Source organism: Gallinula chloropus, assembly GCF_964237585.1.
Source record: "Gallinula chloropus genome assembly, chromosome: Z".
Taxonomy (NCBI): domain Eukaryota; kingdom Metazoa; phylum Chordata; class Aves; order Gruiformes; family Rallidae; genus Gallinula; species Gallinula chloropus.
In genome coordinates this window covers 70,006,388-70,030,064 of record NC_140089.1, presented here as the reverse complement: position 1 = coordinate 70,030,064, position 23,677 = coordinate 70,006,388, and the positions used below count along the sequence as shown (strand labels likewise).

At 37.7% G+C, this 23,677-nt stretch overlaps 1 protein-coding gene across 1 annotated transcript in view; it reads left to right on the top strand.

Annotated features, from left to right (window-relative positions):
- Positions 1–1,534: 1,534 nt before the first annotated feature.
- The window catches only part of IL31RA (interleukin 31 receptor A), a gene marked incomplete at both ends in the record, with an annotated part of 24,044 nt that continues 1,901 nt past the window's right edge, over positions 1,535–23,677 (top strand). The window contains 13 exons of the mRNA XM_084278276.1: positions 1,535–1,586; positions 3,672–3,968; positions 5,482–5,602; positions 7,424–7,590; positions 8,983–9,134; positions 10,310–10,475; positions 11,049–11,131; positions 11,666–11,882; positions 13,285–13,467; positions 15,764–15,865; positions 17,682–17,828; positions 20,955–21,095; positions 22,272–22,365. Coding sequence (XP_084134402.1) covers positions 1,535–1,586; positions 3,672–3,968; positions 5,482–5,602; positions 7,424–7,590; positions 8,983–9,134; positions 10,310–10,475; positions 11,049–11,131; positions 11,666–11,882; positions 13,285–13,467; positions 15,764–15,865; positions 17,682–17,828; positions 20,955–21,095; positions 22,272–22,365 — 1,922 coding nt within the window. The remainder of the gene's footprint in view (positions 1,587–3,671; positions 3,969–5,481; positions 5,603–7,423; positions 7,591–8,982; positions 9,135–10,309; positions 10,476–11,048; positions 11,132–11,665; positions 11,883–13,284; positions 13,468–15,763; positions 15,866–17,681; positions 17,829–20,954; positions 21,096–22,271; positions 22,366–23,677) is intronic.

The window sequence follows — 23,677 nt, the reverse complement described above, 5'->3', positions numbered from 1 at the left end:
TCTTATGCCAGCAAGGCTTCTGCAATTCATTACTGAATTGTCTTTGACTTACAAATCCCCCTTTGTCAGACAGTTTTGATTATGCATATCATCTTGTAGTGTTCTTGGTTACTCTGCTTCATTTTGATGATGTTAGAATCACAGAATGCTTTTGGTTGGAAGGGAACTCAAAGCCCATCCAGTTCCAATCCCCTGCTGTGGGCAGGGACACCCTCCACTCCATCAGGTTGCCCAAAGCCCCATCCAGCCTGGCCTTGAACACTGTCAGGGAGGGGGCAGCCACAGCTTCTCTGGGCAGCCTGTGCCAGGGCCTCACCACCCTCACAGGTAAGAATTTCTTCCTAACATGTAATCTAAACCTATTTCAGCTTGAGGACATTTCCCCTTGTCCTATCAATACACTCCCCTGGTGAACAGTCCCTCTCCCAGTTTCCATGGCATACCTCTTTCAATATCGGTATGCCACAAATAGATTTCCCCAGAGCCTTCTCTTCTCCAAGCTGAACAAGCCCAGCTCTCTCAGCCTGTCTTCACAGGAGAGGAGCTCCAGCCCTCACACATCATCTTTGTGGCCCTGTTGAAAGTCATCTCTGAAGCCTATTGGTTTTGTGCAACTAGCAGGCTCCTGGCCAGTGAAGTACTGACTACATCGATGTTTACCACATCTGTATAGCAGTCCCTGGGGTGTGTTCCTATGAAGTTGGCAAAACTATTTTGAGTTACTGTGATGATATTTCTCTTTTTTTTGAACAGAATTTACTTTTCCTGTATCCATGGCTTTGGGACTAATTTTTTTTACTTGGGCATTTTTCTTAAACTTTAAAGAAATGTAAGAATAAACACACACTTTGGTGCTTACAAAATATATTCCTAGCTTTAAGAGAGTGGAACTTCCAGTATTTCATCCACAGCAATGTTGCTGCAGGTTACATCAATTCTGAAATTTACCAATCACCATAGAAATATTTTAAAATTTGCATCTATTTTAAATTCTGCACCTAGTAGTGCAGAGTGCTTGAAACTATTTCTTAAGGTTTTTTTTTGGTTTTACTGCCACCAGTGGCATTGCTTGTCCTTACTGCTTTGAGAGCAAAAGACACACCAGGCAACTGAAGCACAAATTGATTGTCTTTGTAATTGCTTTGTTTCTTATTGGTACATGTCTTGCTACAGCTGTTTTTTAAGACTCCTCCCTCATTTCTCTTTTTATCCTATGTGTTTTCTTCATTTTGTCTCTGGTTTGCACTGTCATAGCCTCAAAGGTTGTACAACTGCTTCCTGAGGCTGACTGAAAATGACTTTTTAGATGAGTTCTGGAAGAAACTGAGCACAAAGCTTTTTTTTTTTTTTTTCTGTGTGAATTAAACTAGGTAATCCTGTTTTGGCAGAGGGGTTGGACTAGATGATCTTTCAAGGTCCCTTCCAACTCCTAATGTTCTGTGATTCTGTGAAATGTTTACAGAGTATTACAGGGGATCTTTACTCAAAGTATATTTTTATTTCATGACAGCATTTCCTGCCCATAGTTACTGAAATGTTCAACTGTTTGATTTGGATGTTCGTCCTGTTCTGCAGCTCCATAGCAGGTATGTGTCTTGATTATTAACACCTACCTTGCTGTAAGAAAGTTTTCTAAAAGGTTACCTTCTCCGAATCATATTGTGAAGAGTTTTGAAAATGAAAAAAATTATTTAAAAAAATATTAGTGATTGACTAAGCAGTGTACAGTATAGCAAGAAGAATCAGTTTATGGCATCCTTAATGTTCTCTTGTGGAATGTTAATTGTGGCCATGATAGCCTGGGTTTGTTTTCTTTTGTATTTAAAGTATTTTTTTTAAAGTAGGGAGTCTGCTTCTGGCAGTTATGTCATAGTTCAATTCTTTTTCGGTTACATAGTCTGGTAACTTTGGAGATCTACTGATGGAATAAATTATGGAACACCTGAACACTTAAAATGCAGTCATGGTTTGTTGCTTTTAGACTGGTTTATGTCAAATATTACCTATTCAGAGATTCATGCAATGACTACTAATGTTCTCATTCCTCATTTTAAAAGTCACCTAACTATGTTTGGCTGTTGATTTTATTTTTAACTTTTTTTCCCCCTGTGTGGTAGCTCCACATTTATTTTAAGCTGGCAGAGGTAACTGCTGAATTTGGAAAATTTGGAAGAGCAGGTAGTTCTGCATTCTCCCATCTGCTGGAGTGGCTAGTTCTGAAGTCGTGTGGAATCTGGTCTGGATGGAGAACAAGATGGTTTTTGCCAAGCTTTTATTTTTCATCTGTGTCAGATTCCTTTTGGTTCAGGTAGTTGCCTACAACTGATAAACAGTAAAATGTGTGCAGCAGAGTGTGAAATAGCCATTAGTATGACTTGAAAACATAAAGCACTTAATTTTGCCCAGTACTTGGCATTGGTGAGGCTGCAGCTTGAGTACTGTGTGCAGTTCTGGGCTCCTCACCATAAGAAGGACATTGAGGTCCTCGAGTGAGTGCAGAGAAGGGCAACCAGGCTGGTGAAGGGGCTGGAGGGCAAATCCTATGAGGAGCAGCTGATGGAGCTGGGGATGTTTAGCCTGGAGAAGAGGAGGCTGAGGGGAGGGAGACCTTGTCACTGCCTAAAACTATCTGAAAGGAGGTTGTAGAGTGGTGGGCGATTGTCTCTTCAGCCAGGTGACAGGTGATAGGATAAGGGGAAATGGCACAAAGCTGCACCAGGGCAGGTTCAGATTGGATATTAGAAAAAAAAAATTACTGAAAGATTTGTCAGGGCCTGGAACAGGCTGCCCAGGGAGGGGGTTGAGTCACCTTCCCTGGATGTGTTGAAAAAAGGGTAGATCAGGTACTTAGGGATATGGTTTAGCATAGGATGGGAACATAGAAAGCAATTCATATTCATTACACCCAAAAAAAGGAGAGAATGGCCAGAAAACAGGGAAGAAAATGTAATGTTTGATTCCCTGTCATCCCTACATTCTAGCAAAGAAATTATGTCGATAAAATGTGGGGGTTCTTTGGTTTTATTTAACAACTTTATTTATGAGATTGGCTTCGAGATACAGGTAGGGGCAAAAAACTAAACAGCTAGCTCCCTGCATGACTCTAATGGTGATTCCTGCACTATTTCATAGTTTTGTTGATTAATTAATATCCTTTTACATGCATTTTGTACACAATTCCTGCACTGTATCTAGAAATATAAATTCTGCGATCATAAAAGTACCAACGAGATATTGAAATATATTGCAGCTTAGTTGCAAATGTTAAACTTAACAGTTTGCTGTATTTTCTGATATAGTAATTAGTAATGGTAACCTCTTAATGGTATGTACACCTTTTACATATAGGAATGCTTTTTAAAAACAGATTTAAAAGACAAGAGTCTCTTTTCTTCATCGTCAGCTATTGAAAGACATTTGAGTTGAAATTTCTGGATTGTTTCTGGGAAGGTGTAGAAACATCATTCTGATATAACACTTCTGTTAATACAGTAATTAACATGTACTGAGTTTCTAACCAACAATATCTGATCTGAGTGACTAAGCATTTTATTCCTACTCCATATGAAGAAAATGTAATTGAATGTTCTGTAGACAATCAAATGTTACCTTTTCCCCACCTGTATTTTAAAAGGATTTGGGTTATGTGATACCTTTGATTTTGTTTTTAGATGAAAATGCTATCAGAGATGCTGACATCTTTCCTTCATCTCCTGAAATTGAAAGAGGATCCACCCTGAAACTGTTTTGTGTTCTTGGAAAACACTACACACCTCACAGAAATGCAAGCCACATCATCTGGAAATTGAATCATGAAGTGATTTCTCAGGAAAACTATAACATTGTGAATGAGACTGTATCTAGTGTAACCATTCACAATTTCACTTACAGCAAAGCTCATGTGAAATGTTTCACTAGGTACTTGGGCAAGGAGCAACTTCTGGTTCACACTGAAGTTAAATCTGGTTGTAAGTAGAAACGTGGAAAAATTAGTTACAACAGTTCTAGTAAAAAAAAAAAAAATCCTTTTCAACTGTTTTTTTTCCCTTTTCCCTGAAATAACACATGAAATTGGAGGCATTCCTTACTGACCATGACTTTTGGCTAGCTGAAGTGAGTGGGGGTTTCCTGTTGAGTTCACAGGGTACTAGCTCTGTCCTATTAGATATGTCTTCTGCCTAGCCCAGCCAGCTTTAGCTTTCTCCAGGGGATAATTCTTCTCTAATCCTCTGTTCCAAAGACATTTTAATTACAGTTGTTTATGAGGAAGGTTATGGGATAAAAAAAAGGAAAAGGTTCTTCACTACGAGTGTGGTGGATCACTGGAACTGGTTGTCCAGGGACATAGTGGAGGCCCCATCCCTGGAAATATTCAAGGTCAGGCTTGATGGGGCTCTGAGCGACCTAATCTAGTGAAGATGTCCCTGCTTACTGCAGGGAAGGCTTGGATAGATGACCTCTAAATGTCCCCTCCAACCTAACACGTGCTATGATTCTGTGATAAACATATGTACAAATTCTCTTACTTTATTGAACAGATTAAGTTCAGATTATACCAGCTGGGGTTGGTATACCATTCTAGTAAAGGAATGAGAAATGCAGCAAAACATATATGTGGGATAAAAAGCAGCAGCAGGTGCTTTGCCTGTATGCTCAGTTTATCGTGTGATAAGCTTGGCAGTAAAAGAAAGATGTTTTCAGTGTTATGTTGGGTGGGGTGGAGAACCACTATTTTGGAGACAGGGCTTTCTCAAACAGTTTGTTTCACTGGATGAAGTTCTCTTCCTTTTAGCTTCAAAGTCTTCTATCAAGTGAAAGAGGCTGGCTTCAACAATGAAGACATTGAGGGTGCTACACTTTTATAGATGACTTCAAACTGTAGAGATCGCAGAGGACTGTTTACTTTGTCTTATCTTTTTTATAAGATAAAGAGAATGCAGAATTAGTGATCCCTTCAAGGTCATATAACTGTGTTTCCTGGGAAGTTGTCTTCTGCTCTCTGAGGTTGTGCAGGCTCCTTGGATTTGGGGTTTTTGAAGAGTGTGTGGTTAAGACATTCTGGGAGGGAACCAAAAAGATTTTTATCTTTCATAGAATGCTTCTCCCTGAATGTTTGTGCTCTTTGTTTGTTTTCCTCTTACTCTCAGGACTGGCCTTGAGCTACAGATGTGTTGCAGGGGATACACTTAGAGGTTCAGAATGGTGTATGTACTGGTTTGGTATAGTTAATGAGCTACTGCAAAAATACCTTCAGGCCCACGTGGTTTAGTATTTCTGAGAAGCAGTTGGAGAAAATCTCCCTGTGTTTTCAGGGGAAGAAAAGATGGTTTTGGGTTTGTGAGGAGTTTTGAGGGCTGTAAGAAATTACAAAATGAAGGCCTATGCAAGACAGTGAAGTTTGCTATTATCTGCTTTTGACCAACAAATTCATTTGTATGTTACTTTTTACTGGATTTTTAAAAAATTAACCTTTTCATTTAGTTCCACCAGACACACCAGGAAATATTTCCTGCTTTTATTACTTTGAAACTGAACTTACCTGCACTTGGACTTCAGGAAGAGAAACGAATCTTAAAACAATCTATACTCTTTACCGAATAGTGTAAGTAAAGGCTGCTTTGGGAACTGGGTTGCTGCTGGGTGAGACCACTAGCTCCTTTCATTTCATATCCTGACTTCTTTACAAGAAAACCTGGTAACATGGACTTTACAGTGTCCTGGTTTCTGCACAGTCATGGCATTTCCTCAGTACTTTTTAATTTTGGTTGGTAATAGTTGAAAAAAAGTTACAATTTTTTTAGTATGCAGTATAAAGGAAATGTTCACTCTTAAAACAATATTCAGTAGACAGATGTTTATATAGAATTGATATTCACTTGTTTCCTTGAAGTTACAGTACTGATTAGATCAAAAGCTGAATGAGCCCAGGTACAAATGGAGAATGGAGGCACTTTGTGGAAGTGCTATTCAGAATCTTCCCATGCTCCTAACTATCCTTGTTTTGGATCGGTAAAAAAGTTTACTTCCACCTCTACTTTAAACAATTCCCAGTTAAAACTATTACATCCCCGCCACAACCATGACATCAGAAGGGTTTTAACCTAGGGACCTTTGGAATCATGAGGTTTCAGTGAAAGAATCAAGAGTTTGTTGCACTTTTTGGATTGCTAGCATCTGTCGATTTGTATTTACAAATACAGACAACGTAGTCTCATGCTTTTTAGTGTTTATGACCCCACTACAGAAGCATAACTACTTGATTATTTCAGTTTCCTTTAAATTTTAAATATTGTTTATGAGCTTACTTTTTCATAAGTTACTGTGAAAATGGTGAAACCAGTGTTGTTCCAAGGCAGATCTCAAATACAGTTTTGAAGGTTATAGCACAGACTTTGTCCAAAATATGCTTATCAATCTGTTTTTCATAATAGTGCTGCTTGTAGTGCTCTTTTTCTGCCCAGTCAAGACTCTCAATAATACTTTCATTAAGAATTTTCAAAGATCTCCGAAATTGTTCTTGATAACTGGAAGGAGTTCAGACTCCAAAGGAGATGTTATCTTACTCCTAAGTTGTGCTAGCATAATTTACTGAAATGGTAGGACAGGAAAAAAAAGATTTTTACCTTTATTTTAGGCTCGGCACTTGAGGCTTCTACCTTCCTTAGGTAGAACTTTCTTACTCTTTCCTACTGTTCCTACATTTTTATAATCTAGATGAGTTTGTGAAACCATAAACTAAGACAGGTATTGAAAGCAAGTTTCAATATTGTTACTTACTGTACCAGGACAAATTCTTCTTTAACCACACAGTGAATTGGATTGCAGAACTATTCCCAGTAGAATCTATCCATTAATTTTAATCCAGATAACTCCCAGACTGAGTTTACCATATCACTACAAAACCACTGACTGCTACAAGGCAGGAGACCATAATTTCAACTACCTTGTAATATCTTGGCACTGGCACAGTTTGGCTTTTCTATTTTTTCCATACTTAAAAGACAAATAAAAGCTTGTTCCACGTGTCCTCTATTACTAGCTATATCTATCTATACTGTTAGAGGAGCTCTTGTGTGGAGTTCCACGATTTCACTTCTCCCTTGAGAATTTGATCTAAAATAATTACAGGTGTGGATACACAATTGAGGCATTTTTACTGTTCATTACTGCTCTTGGAAAGCTGTCTTACTAATTCCAAAAAAAACTATGTGAGTCTGTGTAGGCTATTTATATGTGGCTGCAGGAGCAGTCCAATTAGGGAAGAGTATTTGTGCAAACTTATTATCTAAGTAGATCTTCACTGGTAAAAATGTCCTGCAACCTCTGAAAAATATGAACAATAACTGATTAGTAATTCAAGAATCTGTTTGTGTTATTCTAAAGAAATCTTCTCACTTCTATATCCTTTTTCTTTCTTTTTTAGAATGGCTCATCCAAATACAATGGACTCCTGCCAAAGCAAAACAGAATCATGTTCATTTTACTATCCAAATGCTTCATACATTAGCTCTTTTTGTTTTCAGGTGAAAGCTAAAAATGTTTTGGGTGAAGCCTCATCCAATTGTGTCCCTATACCTTTGGAAAAAATAGGTAATTAAAAAAAAAAAAGAAAGTTAAATAAATATAAATTAGTGTATGTTGAGCTGACTGCTCTCTCCTCAATTCTTTCTCCCCTCCCTATAGCACACAGGTTAGGGAATTCTGAAACAGTATAATCAAAGTGAGTTTGCATTGAAGAAAATAAGAGCATTTTTTTCACTACAACAGTTTTGAAACTATTATTTGGGTTTAATTTGGATTTAAAATGGTTTCAGTTTTGAAGTGCCACCTAGTTCTAACTGATAGATAAAACTGTGAAGTCTCTGAAATTAAATTTAGGGTTTAATACAATATTTCATTCTTCCCAATTGTTTTAAATCAAAATTTATATGCTTACAATTTTGTTGAAGTAAGTCTCTCATTATGTTTTACTTGGTGGCCTTTCTATGTAAAATACTTTGAACTGGTTGGTGGTACATCAGGAATTTCTTGGTCTCACCAAGAGGTAGTGAAAAATCCTTTTAGTTTTCTTACTTTGGAACCTTTTATTGGCAAAATTTATTTTAAAGCAAATAGCTGACATGGCTATTATAAATGACAAAGTTTTTAATTATTAACACGTAAAAGCCTTATGCTGAAACTTTTTGTCAAATTAAGTGGTACTTGGATGGTACTTTTGTATTTTTTTTTGTATTTTGGTCAGTGCAATATCTGGCTTTATTATTTAATCTGGTGAAATTATTATATTCACCAGGTTTTCCCTTAATTTACTCTGCTGTTCTAATTGCTGGTTAGGAATGTTAAAAAAACTGCTGCTGTGGTTTAGCTCCAGATAGGAACAACAATTAATATGTTTTCTACACCCACTTCCTCTGTGCAGTGCTGCATTTTCTTCTGTTCATTTTGGTGTGGTTAATCAACTTGGTGTGTGGTTTTGTTTCACCAGCTCTCCACCTATATGGTCCTTTACTCCCTGTGTTCAGACCTGTGGCTCCTCATTGCTTTCCACATCCTCTTTTCTCAGTTCTAAGACATCCTTTTCTGATCATCTCCTTCACACTTTGCTTCCCCTCAAATCCTTTTTTTCTGAATTCTTACCTCTTCTGTACTTGAGATTTGACTTTGGCATCCCAGCTCCACTTAGTTTCTTTTCCCCATTGTTGTTTCTGAGTAATATTCTTCAGTGCTGATAAAGATGAAAGAAATCTGCACATCTGTTTGACAGCAGGTTTTTCAGCATTAAATCAGTTGTGTGCAATCTCTCTTACAGATTGCTTCCCATATGTAGAGTTACATCTATGAAATAGACCATCATATGAATACTCTGAAAGGATGTACTTTATTGGGATAATAATTAAGTTTCTTGGCACACATATAGATGGAGCAATTCAGAACTTTTAAAGAAGCATTTTCCCTTGTTAATGTTTTGTTTCTCCATCCTAGAGAAATTTGAACCTCCTGAAATACTTTCAGTTAAAAAAATCACTGGTATAAAGCAGTTGCTTACAGTAACCTGGAAAATGCCTGAGAAGATTATCCCTTTACAACGTTTAACTTGCCAGGTTCAATACAAAAACTTGTATTCAAACTCTTCGGTAAGCTACATTAATTTTGTTACTAATGTTAACTTATTTGTGACTAATTTCTTTATGTTATAAAAGCCTAAATAGAAAAAAGCAACAAGTGGTTTGAAATAATGATTAAAACATTATTTTAGTGGGCATAATTAGGTATGTGTGGTCGTAGAGTCAGTGTTTTGTTTTCTAGGTTTAAATTTTCTCCTCTTTTGGTCCATGTCTGGGACATACTATACTTCTGCATATATATTTCTGTGGAAGGTTAAGGGATGACTTAGGCTAAGGGGTTACATGCACAGCAAAATATTTTAGGTTCTTGTCACATTCTGGTGATGAAAGCAGCATTTACTCCAACCACAATAGTTAAATCCAATTAAGAGGATTGGTGATACATTAATTTTCAAGTGACTTAAAGTATAAATTTTGAAAGATGGAAAATAAGGGAAGCTATTTTTCTGAGTATCTGAGTATCTTAATTAAACTGTTAGAGAAAAACAGAATTTAGTAATTTGCTTCTTTCAGATGGCCTATTCCAATGCTCCTCCATATGGAAGTGATTCTGTTTATAGTCTTGCTGTTCCCTCTTCTGAATTTAAGAATGGGCCATGTTCCTTGGCTCATTTTTTTATGTTCACTAAACTGAGATGTCTGCCTTGCTATTTTACACATTAAATGTGTAATTCTGGGAGAGAATTTCTCATACTCTTGTCTTCCTTCACCACTTAAATGCTCCATCTTGATTTTTTCTCTTGGTACCAGATTTTTCTGTGTTTTTATTAGTCTTTTCCTTTTAATCATATGCTAATAATCCTCACCCCCTCTGTTACATGGCAAAGCACTAGAAGACTGCTAGATCCCTCCTTCCTCAGGGATCACCAACCTTAGCAATTCCCAGTTGCTTCCCACCAGTGGAAACTGCAGCCATCTAGCAGCAGCTCTGCCAGCACGGTGGCTCTTGCATTGCATGTGAGCTATGCTCAAGTCACTAGTTTTGGCTCAAGCTTTTCAAACCCTGGAGTTTTACAGGAAGAATGAAGATGCTACACAGGAAAATGAAAGATGAAACAAGTAATTTGGAGTTTCAGGGGAGCGAAGCGGGAAAACTGCATCCTTTGTGGCTTTTTGAAAACTGAAGTCGTGTATCTACATGCCACTGTATAGAAAATAACTGTTGTTCATGTACCTCCTTTCAGAGTTTTGTCACCGTGCCGCTGAATTCGGCAGAGAAGACAGGATCGTGCAATCTCACAGGTCTGTGGGACTCCACAGAGTACTCGGTTGCCATTCGGTGTATCAGTGTTACGTCAATATTCTGGAGTGAATGGAGCAGAGGGAAAACAGCAAGCACAGAAGAGAGAGGTAGGCTAAGCGTTTAGCAAGTTATTTTTCATACTTTCCAGCATTTAATAGGATTTAATAATGGAAAACTCTGATTTCCAGCACATTATCAGTCTATTGAACACGTGTATTTTGTTGAAATACAGAAGAGGGAAAACCGAAAGACAAGAGCAAGGAGTGGAGGAGATGGAAAGGTGATACGACACAGGGCTCAGGAAGGGAGTGAGTGAATAGACAGTGAAAAGAGGAAAATTTAAGGGTGTAGGATGAGGCTGAACATTGCTAAGTAGGATAATAGCAGAAATGTAGTGTAGCAAGTGTGTCCAATAAAATTAATTGTAAGTAGAGAAATTAAATTGCCAGTTATAAAACAAGACTAGAAAAATCTCCTCTAGGACTTAACAAACAAAAGAAAACAGAAGGAAACGTATGGAAAGAGAGAAACTGAATTAAGGGAAAAAATCTTACACAAGGGGAAACTTTTTAATAAGTTGCTCTCAGACTGTATTTTGGAAGCTTTTAATTGTTTTTACTATATTACACAATCTTTTTAATATAACAACAAATTCAAGATATTTTTATGGCTTTAAGTAGCTCCTTCAGGAAAAGTGGATTTGTGGAGAGTAATTGAGTCTTCACATTCAGCTGGAAGTAGATCTGTACATCTCATGTGGAAGGTATGTACTCTTTTTGTGAACTAATAATCATATTAGTATCCTGCAGCTGATATTGTTGTGCTGAAACATCTTAATGTTGTAGGATGTGTAACTGCCAGGTGGTTTGCAGTCATCAATGGGGAAAAAACCCAACCACAGCAGGATTGAAAAGAGTTTTATTTGCTAAATGGTAGATAAATAGAGTTTTGTAAGCCGTGCAGAAATGTTTAATTGTGTTCACATCACTGGACATAGTTACTGAATGCCCTTACAACTGCTCTTAATAATACTGCTTATGAAACCTGTGTTTAAATTCACTTTAATCTTCTAGTAGAGTGACCAGAGGAATTTTGTGTTTTAAACCTCAGTATTTGACTTCTGAAATTATGACTGGTGACTATTTTGAAGATGTGATTGAAGAAAGTGCCTTGCTTTTTAAAAATATAATCAATTTGTAATTGGATCTGGACTCTTTAATACAGTAAATACTTTTGATTATTCAAAAACCCACTGAATCAATTAATACTGCTTTTAAATTTTTTTTTTTTTTTATAGCCATTAAACAGCTTTCCACCTTCTGGGAGAATTCTAGGCTACAAAATACAGTATTTTCCAGAAAATAATGCTGCTCTTAACATGACACTCACCTCTAATGATACGAAAATTATTTTACTTTTAAATGAAGAGGCATATATAATATCTATTGCTGCCTATAACTCTGCTGGAAAGTCTCCTAAAGTTATTTTGAGGATTCCATCCACGGATGAAAAATGTAAGATTTCTCAATATTGTGATATATTAAAAAAAAAATCTTCCTGACATCTATTTAAGTGTTGCTATAGTGGAAGTAAAATCATGCTAAGGACTTCTGTCATAGATCTGTATAAATAGAACTGCATTATCTACAAAGCTGTGTACTCCACTACTTTTTACTAGACAAGTTTTAGTATCCTTCTATTGTTGGGATTTTTGTTTTGAGATATAGTTGCTAAGATATCAGCACTTTCTGATGTCTTAACTGGAATTTCTATTTTAATACTCGGGGGGGGGTGTGTGTGTGTTGGTGTTTTGGTTTCTTTTTAACCTTGGACCTCCCAAATAAATGTGTAAAGCCCTACCCAGTTCTCTCTCATCCTTCCACTGGGGTCATAAAATTGGTTGCCACATGGCATTCATTATTGCAGTGTGTTTAACAATGTGATTCAATTATGTGTTTAATAGAAGGCCCTAAGATGTGTCAGGGGAATGAGAGAAACTTTGTGTTGACTTTCATTTCATCCTCGTTCCCAAAGTCCCCCTCCCCACCCACTGCCAGGATCGGGAAGCTGGTCTGCTCTAACACAGCAATTGTGTTCTTTGGCTCTTAAGTTTAATTCCGGCATTGCCACACTCCGCTGGCTACTTATGATCCAGAAAAGAAGTTGCATTTGACACACTCAAATCACTTCTCCTGCATCAGTTGTTCATAAAATAACTGCAAGTGTCCCCCTCAAATTGCCCAATCAAATTCCAGTCTAACCCGAAAACTGGGTATCTAGATGTAATATCAACTTGTCCTGGAGGTTGCTGATTACCTCTTGATGCACTTCTGTATCAGACAATCAATGCGTTTTTTTATTTTTCCCATGCTGTGACATGCTTTTTTGTCCCTCTTCATACATCTCTTTTCCCTCTGCTTTACTGGCTTGGAGTTTTATTGAGACTTTCATTGTCTCTGTTCTGCAGGTTGACGGTTTGGTTTGCTTTTGCTTCACTGTCATTCATGACCTTGCTGATGTGATTTAGTGTTTTCCAGTTGTCTCTGTCATCTCAGTCAAAAGCTGCTTAGCTGCAGTACCTGTAAAATTGGTAGTGAACTGGCTTGTAAAATTTTACAAACTATAAAATTCAGATCCTAAGAGTGGTGTCTGATTCTGTATGTGTAAATCTCCTGAAGCATCATTGCCTCAATCCCCCATCCCTTTTAATTGTAACAATTATTGTATGCTTCATTTTGAAGTATTTTGAATGCATACATGTGAACACTGGGTATAAAGTGACGTTTTAAACTTTTTAACCTTGACAAAGTACCATAATCTTATAAAGAAGCAACCTCAGCTTGCTACAACTGAATTGTTTTCTTGCTGCAGTTTTTATTAAGATAGAATTGTTCGTATTTTCTGTCAAATTTTTAGCTTCTCAGATTATTGAAACAGCACGGACCTTTACAACAAATGAAGACTTGGTTGTGGAATGGACAGCCTCTGAACCAGAAGTAACTGAGTATGTAGTTGAGTGGTATGAGGAAATGGAGATGGATCCCTTTGGTAGATCATGGCAATATGTATCAAACTCTACAAACTGGAAAACTAACAAAAGTACGTTCATTTATCACTTACAGGCCTAACAATGTACATATATAATACATATATATTTATACACATCTATTTATAGGTAGACTAGAAAGAAAAAATAAGGATAAACTCATCCAACTCAGACCATTTAAAAAAATAACAGTATCATTACATTCCTCGTTGATGTCTTTGCCTGTAATTTAATAGCAATTTTAACTCTCTCAAATTTTCACACAACAGGCATTGATGCTTTTTGCTCCCCCATAAGATTAGGCTACAGATTTCATGTTTAAGTACTTCTGTGGCTTGTTCTTATGCCATGAATCTTCCGTTAGGGAGGCCTATGACACATGTACACTATTTTAGCAGAGAAAGCTAGAAACAGAAGAATGAATTTGAAGATAGGAAGAGATCGTGTCTGTTAGAGAGCAAGAATCCTGAAAGAGGATTTGAGTGAGAATTCTACTACTAAACAAGCAAGGAGTGATTGGTCGATCTGGCATGTTAAGTATCACATAATCGCATTTACATTATGACCTAAGGCATTTCTGTGGTGTTTTGAGTGGCCTTATGGTACACTGACAAATAGGGGAGGATCTGCTTGCTGATTTTGTGTTAGAAGCTGACTTCTTTGTTAACAGATCTCTCCAGGTAGTAATGTTTTGGATGTACATGTAGCTTCAGTGAAAAAACAAACTATTTGCAGAATTCAAGAGATACGTGCAAAGGCAGAACTGTGAATGTTGATATTGATGTGACTATCCCATGCACAGTACCTTTAGCTAATGAAATGCATCTGGTTTTATGTATACATTTGGATTACTTTTTTTTTTTTTTTACAAACACAAGGATAATGTGAAAATATTTAATATAATACAAGCAGTATATGTGATAAGTGAATTTTGGATCATTAGTTCTTTGGTTTTCTATTAGTGGAATTAAATTTATGACATTTGAAAGTGGTTCTTGTTCACATAAGGATCTTTCTGTATCCTGCATCAAGGAAAAGGAGTTTCCAGAGTTTTCAGGAAACATGCACCCTGCATTTTCTAAAGTGACAAAATAATGTTTGGTTCATTAATGATGAATAAAACTTGTTTTCCCATGAAATTTGTCTTGCTGGCTCAGATAACGGTGAGTTAAATACTGTTTCTGTGTTACAGTAAAAACCCCAAAAATCTGCTTGAAGTAAATTTCAAAGCAGTTTATTACACACAGAACTGAGTTTGATATATTGAGGTTTATGCTCAAAATTGCACTATTTCAGCAATTTACTGTGAGGAATAAATGCTATTTATAGTTGTGCTCTGTCTCCCTAAAATCCCCACTTTCCTCCTCAGTGTTGTTAGATCTTTATTTACCTGTAAGCACATGTCACGCTAGAGAAGTCGAGGCAAATTAAGACTTATTGTTACTAGGACCTGATTCTGACCTATCAACATTGTAACTTTTCCTGGGTTGCAATAGGTGTCAGGGGCTGAAAAAGCAGCAGGTATCTGTTGACAGACATTATTCTTGCTGAACAAGCTTCAGAGCTTGGGGAGGAATGCCCTAGGAAAACCTTTACACTGGCATGTAAAGGCGTGTAAAGCCACAGATGTATCCTCTGAATGGATGAGTTACTTGTAAGTAGGGGGTGTACCCTGTTGACTGTGTGTCTGCTGGGTTGTTTGAAATTCAAAGCTTCGTTTCCAGAAGCCTGAACTATGTCTTGAAACATGCAAAAGTCCACTGCAGGGATTTCAGGTGTACAACTGCACTTTTGAGTCAAACTGGTTAGAAGTAAATCTGCAGCTGGCATAACTGGAACACCAGTGTAGGCTTAAGAGCTGGGGCTCCATCGTGCCTTTTAAGCTGTTTGATGCACGAGACAAAACTCTCTTCTGCAAAGCAGGTAACCTAAAGATACATGAAAGATATTCCTGGAACTATCATTTTGTATTGACTATTTAAAAATTAAAAATTTCCTCTAAAACCTGAAACTATTAGGAGATAAGTGGCTTTTTATGAAGAAGTTATATAAGACTGAAGTCTTATTCCTTCAATGTATTTCTAGTGAAAAATTAATCAGGAACCAAGGTACTCTTTTCAAGTACTCTTGTGAGTACTACTAAATAAAATTCATTGTGGTAAAGACAGCGATAAACATTCAAATCAAAATTATTGAACATATATATTGTGCTTGCTAAAAAGGTGAAGAAAATAGAGGTCTGTAACAGCTTATTTAGAACCACAGTGTGATTGATTGTACATTCATTGTGTTAATCTCACATAGAGAACTGTATGTAAATGTTCCTTTTTTTTTTTTTTTGCTTTACAGAAAACTTTAAACCATTTATATGCTATAACATCTCAGTGTATCCTGTTTATGGCCCTAACATAGGAGCTCCATATTCCATACAAACTTATGTGCAAGAAAAAAGTATGTATTTTAAGCAAATAACATTGTGAAGGGTGTGTTGTAGTCTGTCTGTCAGGGTGTGTTGTCTTTGAGCAATTTGGCACTCACATTACTGAAGGAGAGATGTAGTTTTTGAAAAAAAAACCAAAACACAACAGGATTCGGACTTACTGACTTCTGTTTGTAGATCAGTTGCCCAGTTGTTGGGTAAAGAAAATTTCTATCTTGTGATACAGCTACACTGCTGCTTGAATCCCTCATTTGTCATAAGGTTTATGTACAGGATACAAAGCACTTGGAAAAAGTACAGATAACAGTTTTTTTAAACTGGCCATCTCTTAAATGTAGCTTATTTAGATACACAATTAGACTTTAATGCTTGACTGCATTTATCAGTCCTAATATATGAGGAAATTATATTTGCAGAATGAAATGGATAGTTTGAAAAGCTTGGTTTTTGTTCTGTTTTATAATGTAGCAAAATATTTGCAGTCCCTCACATAAAAAAATGGTAAGAAGCACTGACATTTGAGATTGGATAGACACTGTGGATAAAGTAGTATTTTCTGGGAGAGGGGAGAAAGATTTCTATATTTGTAGAAGCTGTAAGAATGTAGTTTACTGGTAGTTTTAAGATTTCAGGTGAAAGTGTCAATTTGTGTGTGTAAGTGTGTGTATGTATATAGGTCTGTAAGTGTGTGAGTGTATACAGGTCTGTGTAAGTGTGCATGCACATGTAGTTCAGTGCATTACTAAATAGTATTAATCACTAGGAGGAGGTAATGGAATATTTTATGTTTGAGTAGTACTTGCATGACTAGGACTTTGTTTTGAGTGCTTTCCTGTTTATAGGAAGCTGTAGTACTGAAGCCTGTTGGAGAATGGGAAAGAACATACTTATTTTAAAACTAAATCACAGAGAACTGTTGCTTGAATGTGATGAGCAATGCATGTGATGTGGTATTGCATTAAGCAGAAAGACTTTGTCTAATGTAATGGGTAAATGGGTAAAAATGGGGTGCTGGAGAGCCTCAGTTGAACCTTACCTCAACCAGAGGCTTCTGCGTGCACAGTGACCTTGTACCTGAGCTCCCCTGTAAGTGCACAAAGATGTTTTGCCTCTTGCTCTCTCTGATGGTGTGAGGATAGAATCTTTCAGTGATCTTGAATGTCCTGGTTCTGGCCAGGCCAGGGTTACCCTCCCCAAGAAGCCAGCCCAGGTGAGCTGCTTTAGCCCAGGTGAGCTGAGTTAGCCCGGGCTGTCTTCCACACCACCTGACATCACTTCCCCATGAAAGGGGCTGGTTGGGGAATGGGGTGCTCCTGGGTGCCTCCAGGGCAGCCTGAGTGTGGCTGGGGCGTCAACTCAGTCCTTGCATCAGTGTGGTGCTCAGTATTATTGTTGGGTGGGTAAAGTACTCTGTTATCACCAGTTGCATGCATTTTGTCCCAGGTTTTTGTTCTCGTGGTGCTTGTCAGTAAACTCTCCTTATCCCAACCCATGGAGGCTCTGTCTGTTTCTCCTCCGGGACTGCGCCAGTGGCGTGCAGTGCTCAGCCACTGTGTGGGGCTGAACCACCATGTTGAGGTATTTGGGTACTGTAATGCTGAGAACTATGCAAATGCAGAATAGGTGAGGGGAAATATTATCAGAAGAAATCACATGTTAAGAAATGTGAGAAAACTGAAGGGCTATATTGGAGCACTGAGATGACATGTTTACTTATCCATTTGTTGCCCTTAATGATATTGGTATGAGTGAAGTTACACAGGTGGATAGCACTGTGCTGCTTAAACTGTTTTACTACTTTATCTAATTTATAATGCTTCTGTGTAGAGCCATCAGAAGGACCTGTGGCTGACACAGGCATTCCAGGGAAAAATGAAGTTACAATAAAATGGAATGAGATTTCAAAGGATAAAAGAAATGGATTTATCAGTAACTATACAATATTTTATAAACCTGAAGATGGAAAAGAATTGAGTAAGTACACATGAAACATCAATGCTTTCAATAGGGTTATGACAATCTACTGTCTGAGGACAGATATTGTCATGGTTACTAGCACACTTGGTTACTGTGTGTTATAAATACGTCTGAAAATACTGGTACTAAAATGTCGTTTACACTAAAGACCAAAATTTTTTAGGATTGATTGAAATGATGAGGTATTCTAGTGTATAGTCCCTGCCTCAATACTACACATGTATTCTTGATCAATTTCATCATAGCACTGCTTGCTCTCAGTCTTTTAACATTTAGTGTTGTAATAGCCATGGTAGTACAGCCATGACTCTTGACTGCATCATCATTTCTGCTTTTCAGATGCAAATCTGATGGATATCCGGTAATAAATTTAGGCAGTACATGGCCATCCTTTTCCCATTCTGGATGGAAACTCATATATAAGGCTTTTTGCTGATTGTTCTCTGTTAACAGTAGAAAAAAAAAAGGCAAAATCTGCAGAATTGTGATTAAATTAGAGTGTAATTTGTTCAGATACTTGCTGTTTTCTCCTTTTACATATGTACTAGCCTCCTTCCATCTTCAAGTCTCTTTTCCATTGTGACACACACCTTTGAATCAAACAGAAAAAGTCATGGCAGAAGTAGAGAAGCTGAAGTGGAAACAAAATACATTGGAGAGTCATATGTCCTGTGCGAATTCATGAGTTTGAACCTCATGAGTGTTCAGTGAATTTATAAGTTCTGTGCATGTCCTTGAAACGATGCCTTTCCCAAGTCCTCAGCTTCTGCAACAGCATCAGGGAAATTATCTGGTAAAAAAGATTTGGAAGTCAGTTTTGTAAGTAAAATAGCAAATGATAGCCAGGAAGCTATAGTACAGTACCAAGAAACAGCTTCTTTGGACATAAATTTTAGATTAATTTATGCAGATGCACTTGATTTTCTGTGTGCCTTCAGTTATTTCTGGATATCCAGTTCAGAGCTGGGGCAGGAATATTCTCGGCAGCTTTTAAATGTCAGATTCAGTCCTCCACATGCAATTTTCCTGCTATGTTGGTTTTAATTTAACGCATGAATTTAATTTGTGCATCAAGACATGCAGTCTCAAGCCATGGAGTTATATGTCTCCATACTACTTCTAACGCAAAGCAGCCTGTGCTAATTTTAGGGGTTTCAGATTAGTTTCTTTAGGAAATCAGCTTTAAGCAGCAACTCAAGAGAGTTAAATTTAAGTGGCAAAACCCGTCTCCACTGATGTTTTTTCAGGCTTCTCAGTTGTCAAATATATTTTCACAAGAATACATTGTAGTTTTGCGTGGCTGGGTTCTGGTGGAGGACGGGGCTGCAGGCATGGCTTCTGCAAGCAGCAGCCAGAAGCTCTCTGCAGGCCCGAGAGGAAACACCAGCCGGCTCAAGGCCGGAGTCGCTGCTGACCAAGGCCGAGCCCATCAGTGACGGTCACAGCACCTCTGGGAATCACATTTAAGAAACAGAAAACTGCAAATAGCCACTTTTTGACAATAGAGAAAGGAGTGAGAAGATGCAAGAAATTGTGCAGATACCAAGGGAGTGAAGAAGGGGCAGGGGCAGTGAAGAGGAGGTGCTGCAGGCACTGGAGAGAAAGATGCCCCAGCAGCCTGTGGAGAAACCCATGGTGGAGCGGGTGTCCCCTTGCAGCCCATGGAAGAGGACAGGGAGCAGAGATCCCACCTGCAGCCTGTGGAGAGACCCCATGCTGGAGCAGGTGAATACATATGGAAGATGCTATGACCAGTGTTATAGCAGCTGGTGAAGAGCTGAAGCCCTGTGGGAAAGGAGTCATGTTGGAGAAGTTCTTGGAGGACTGTCTCCCATGGGTGGGACTCACACCGCAGCAGGGGAAGAGTGTGAGGAATGTCCCCCACCCCACAGCTAAGAAGGAGAACATCTCATGAGGAACTGCCCCTCCTGATGCCACAATGGGGGGGGGGGGGGGGGGGGGCGGGGAAGAAGGGAGTGGAATGATCACTAAAGGGAAGCCTGCTAAGAAGGGAGGGGTGGGGGAAGCTGCCTTAAGATCTATTCACACTTCTCATTACCCCACTCTGGTGTCACTGGGTGTGCAGTGCAGCGTAACAAGAGTTCTCTTTCCTTTGTTCCCTGTTGAGTCTGTTCTGCCCGTGACACTGATTGCGGAATGATCTCTCCCTGTCCTTATCTCGACTCCTAAGTTTCTCAATATATATTTTCTCCCATTAAGCTGAAAAGGGGAGTGATAGAGTGGCTTTTGTGGGTGTCTGGCCTCCAGCCAGGGTCAAACCATCACAGAATAAAACATGGAAATTATGCTAATGTGACTTCACTGGCCTGGTAACTCTAGAACTTGATTTAAGAGAAACTCTTATTTAATCTCAGGGCATATTGTGGCATATCTATTTCCTGGACAGTTTCTTGACTAACTAAATGGGTATGACTTGTCTTTGACTTTATGCACTAGAAAATATTCTGGTGACTTTAATTTCATACTATGAACATGCTTTAAATACTATTTGTAGGTGGAGAAGGTTGTGATACATGCACTGCAAGTGAACTGCATCCTACTAATTCCAGTAACGGAGGTGGCTTTGGAAATACTTAAAGAAAAGCATTTTGAAACAAGGGAAGAAATCCCAGTTGATTTTGGCTTTCCTCTGGCCTTATTGGAGTGATAAATTATGTTCTTTTGGATGATTAAACTACATTACTAGAAATATTGTCAAATTTAACAAGTCTCAGAAAGTGTTTTAAGTTCCTGATTTCTGAGCCAACTATTTTAAGTTCTTTATTTCTGAGTCTAGGTTCCAGGAAATAAAGCTCTTGAAGCCCTGTTTTCAATGATAAAGTACAGGAGATCATAATTTACCCAGATTTAATATTAGTCAAAACTTTTTATTTATTTTTAAAAGCATGTACGCAGTGGTGTATTTGTTTGCCCTGAACTTTTAAGTAGCATTTATCAACATTGTTTGGTAATTTAAGTTCTCTCTCTCAAAGGACTGATAAGGTAATCTTGTATTTTGTAACATTTTTGGATCTGTCATTATAAAAGTTGCTAAATAAATGTACAGTTCCCTGGTATAACACTATTTTGTGTGTTTATTGACATAAATCTTCTCCCAAAAAGATGAAACTGTGAACTCTGACATTCTACAATACAGACTGAAGTCCTTACAGGCTAACACACAATATACTGTCTATATCATGGCAAGAAATGGAGCTGGTGGAACCAGTGGAGAGCCAAAAACTTTCAAGACTTTGAAATTCAGTAAGTAATATTCCAGGTCAGTTACGACTTATTAGCAAACAAGTTTGGAAGTGAGAAATACAGGACTTTTTTAGGTTATTTTTCCCCCTTTAATTAGTGTTAAACAAAACAAGGAGGAATTACCCACACTGTCTGAATTTAACTCAGTTTCACTGATCATTTCATAGACTAAAGCATCAAGATTAGAAGTTAAAACCCGAAGTCTTTATTTTGTTGTCAATAAAGCTGTGGAACACTATGAATGTTTATGGGAACAACAGTTGGAATGCTGCCAATTATGGGATAAGGTGCCTACAGATTTTAAAAAGCAGACATTTCCATGAGAGAGATGAGATTTAGAATAGCCATGCATTGCGTTGCCTCTGTGTAAGCATAACTAATAAATGGATGTGCAGGTTGTGGCCAGTGTGTGTGTGTGAGCAAACACCTTCTTACCGTGTGTTGTAGCCAGGTTTTAGCAGGGAGGTTGGTATGATTGCTGTGGGTCAGAAGTTCAGGCACTTCCTCATTTCTACTGCTGGAAGAATGTTTTCAATACACACGTGAATTCTCACATTTGTAGCCAAACAAACACAAAAATGTGCTTGAACTATCTGTAAATCTGTCATGGGACTCAAAGCAATTTTTGCCTGTAAATTCATCCACTAGTTTGCTACTTAAGTGCAAGGTTAAGTTAGACTGTGCTAAGGTCTGGTGTCTATTGCTATTGGAAGCTAGCTCAGAAAGTGGCACTATATGGCACTATATGACTACAAAACAACAGGTGCCCAGAGAGGTGGTAGACTTGATCCTAGTTGACTTTCAGAGATTGGCTTGGTATGACCTGTAGCATCCTGACTTTGATTTCAAAGTTGGATGAGGTGACCTATAGATGTCTTCTCCAATTTGAGTAATTGTGTGATTCTATTAAGTAAAGGAAGTTTTGAAAGGCAATACATCTGTTCCTCAGATATCCCAAGAAGTCTCACCATGAGCCACTATTCTGGCTCAGTAACTGGGAATTTGGTGCCATAGAGGGTTCTGAGTAATTTTGGCTAGTTTTGATGAAGTTCTCCAGAATTGTGCTAATTAAGTGACTTGAATGTTGAAAATTATCTGTCTTGATGGAATTCCTGAAGAAATTATAAACATCTGTTTCTTTTTTTTTCTTTTTGGTGTTTTTTTTCCCCTCCAAAGATAAAGAAGATGTTATTTTCATTGCTCTACCCATTGGATTAAGCATGTTGTTTCTGTTAAGCCTTTGGATAACCTGCATTGTGAAAAAACATGCGTAAGTATATTTTCTACCTCCTAAAACTGAATGTAATCAGTTAGCTTTAACTTGTAAAAGGCAAGTTTTAATATATCTTTTAAGTGTTATTGTTGGGTTACAATGCCAAATTAAGAAAATAAGCCACTTGAGTAACAAATAATAAATATATAGGTTGTCTTGTAACTGCAGTTAATGTGCTATAGTCCAAACATAAATATTCATTTCAGAAAGCACAGCAATTCAGAACAAAAGAAGTAGGAGAAACATATTTACATATCATGTATATCAGATTATGGAAACACTACATGCCGTTTGCAGTTCAATCAAGTGTGAGAGGAGCATACTTTAAGTCAGTTACTGAAAAGTTAATAACTCTAAGAATAAAATTTCCCAGCTACTTTTAAATCTGCTAGTACCCCACGAGAACACATTTAATGAATATTTATTAATGTTACATACATTAATATTACTTTTTTTAGTTTCTGATGCTTCTTTGAGTTGTAAAGAATCCAGAAGAAACTAAAAATTATATCATGTGAAACATTTACATGCTTGATCCACCAGTATGGATCCATATCTATGCACAATTCATAATCCTCCTATCTGCTGTCACAGATGTCCTCTGCCAGATTTCAGGTTGCTTCCTCAGAGCACAGGGATGCTGTAACATCCCAAAGATGGTTCTAAGGGTGATTTTAAGGGTTCTTTTCTTTCCTCCTTTTCTTTTCTTTTCTTTTCTTTTCTTTTCTTTTCTTTTCTTTTCTTTTCTTTTCTTTTCTTTTCTTTTCTTTTCTTTTCTTTTCTTTTCTTTTCTTTTCTTTTCTTTTCTTTTCTTTTCTTTTCTTTTCTTTTCTTTTCTTTTCTTTTCTTTTTTCTTTTCTTTTCTTTTCTTTTCTTTTCTTTTCTTTTCTTTTCTTTTCTTTTCTTTTCTTTTCTTTTCTTTTCTTTTCTTTTCTTTTCTTTTCTTTTCTTTCTTTTCTTTTCTTTTCTTTTCTTTTCTTTTCTCTTCTTTTCTTTTCTCTTCTTTTCTTTTCTCTTTTCTTTTCTCTTCTTTTCTTTTCTCTTCTTTTCTTTTCTCTTCTTTTCTTTTCTCTTCTTTTCTTTTCTCTCCTCTCCTCTCCTCTCCTCTCCTCTCCTCTCCTCTCCTCTCCTCTCCTCTCCTCTCCTCTCCTCTCCTCTCCTCTCCTCTCCTCTCCTCTCCTCTCCTCTCCTCTCCTCTCCTCTCCTCTCCTCTCCTCTCCTCTCCTCTCCTCTCTCTCCTCTCCTCTCCTCTCCTCTCCTCTCCTCTCCTCTCCTCTCCTCTCCTCTCCTCTCCTCTCCCTCTCCTCTC